Raw genomic sequence first — 1,433 nt, 5'->3', positions numbered from 1 at the left:
TCAGACTGCGTGTTCAATGAGCCCCAGGCACTTGGTGATTGAGTCTCTCAATGCCTCCTTGACCTTCTGGTTCCTGAGGCTGAATATGAGTGGGTTGAGCATAGGGGTCACTGCAGTGGTCATCAGAGCGGCAACCTTGTTGAGGTTCATGGAGCTGGCTTGTGAGGGCCTGACATAGATGAAGATGGAGGTGCCGTAGCCGATGGTGACCACGGTGAAATGAGAGGCACAGGTGGAGAAAGCTTTCTGCCTGCCCTTGGCAGATGGGATCCGGATGATGGTGCAGATAATATACATATAGGAGATGACGGTCAGCAGCAAGGACCCTAGCAATACAGGCAGCGAGATGATGAAATCAATGAATTCCAGCAGCTGGATGTCAGCACAGGCGAGGTGCAACAAGGGGGCACTGTCACAGAAGAAATGGTTGATAATGTTGGGGCCACAGTAGGGCAGTCCAAGTTTGATCACGGTAGGAACCAAGATAGAGAAGAATCCCCCCATCCATGATCCCACCACCAGCCAGACGCAGACCTTTCCATTCATGATGGTGCTGTAGCTCAGTGGGTAACATATGGCCACGTAACGATCATAGGACATCATGGCCAACAGGACATACTCCGAGATTCCCAGCAAGAAATAGAAGTAGGATTGAGCCAGGCACCCATAAAAGGAGATGGTCTTCCTCTCTGAGAGGAAGTTCTCCAGCATTTTTGGGACCACGGACATAGTCATGAGGATTTCAATGAGGGACAGGTTGCAGAGGAAGAAATACATGGGTGACTGCAGGCGGTTGTCAGTGCATATTAAGGTGATGATGATGGAGTTCCCAATCATCGCCACCACAAGGATGATGAAGAAAAGCATGAAAAGGACAATCTCCACCTCACGCGGACTAGGGAAACCTATCAGGATGAATTCAGTCACACATGTCCCATTCCTTCCTTCCATACCTGCTATGGTGCTTACCTAGACAGAGAACAATAAAATAATGAAACCAACACATTTTCAAGTGTTATTGAGAACTTTACTCAAAATTGCAGAGGGAAACACGAGGTTTAATTAATAGATAACAGTAAATAATAATGGAGAAGATGCAGGAGAGGATGGAGAAAAAAATGATGAAGAAGAAAATGAAGATGAAGATGAAGAGTAAGAACATAAAGAAGGAGAAGAGTCTTTAAAACAAGATTGGATCATTGGGATTGATACATGAATCACTGGGAGAGGTTCCTTGGCCTGTGTTATGCTGGAGGCCAGATTAGGTGATCCATAATGGTCCCATCTGGCTTTGAAATCTATGAATCTATCAAAAAGACAACAACAACAATGAAAATAGAGAAGCAGAAGTCAATGATGATGCAAAATAACTAAATCACAAAAGTGGAGCGAGGCATACTTTTATTTTACTTTTCTCCCAAGCATATGATGAT

General features: G+C 45.1%; 1 protein-coding gene across 1 annotated transcript; it reads right to left on the bottom strand.

Moving 5' to 3' along the window:
* LOC127031177 (olfactory receptor 6M1-like) lies at nt 1-951 on the bottom strand. Its single transcript, XM_050917938.1, has one exon. It carries the CDS (start codon nt 949-951, stop codon nt 1-3), a length of 951 nt encoding a protein of 316 aa, XP_050773895.1.
* Between the last annotated feature and the right edge of the window lie 482 nt (nt 952-1,433).

Source organism: Gopherus flavomarginatus, chromosome 11 (assembly GCF_025201925.1).
Source record: "Gopherus flavomarginatus isolate rGopFla2 chromosome 11, rGopFla2.mat.asm, whole genome shotgun sequence".
NCBI lineage: Eukaryota > Metazoa > Chordata > Testudines > Testudinidae > Gopherus > Gopherus flavomarginatus.
This window is presented reverse-complemented; position numbering and strand designations above follow the sequence as displayed.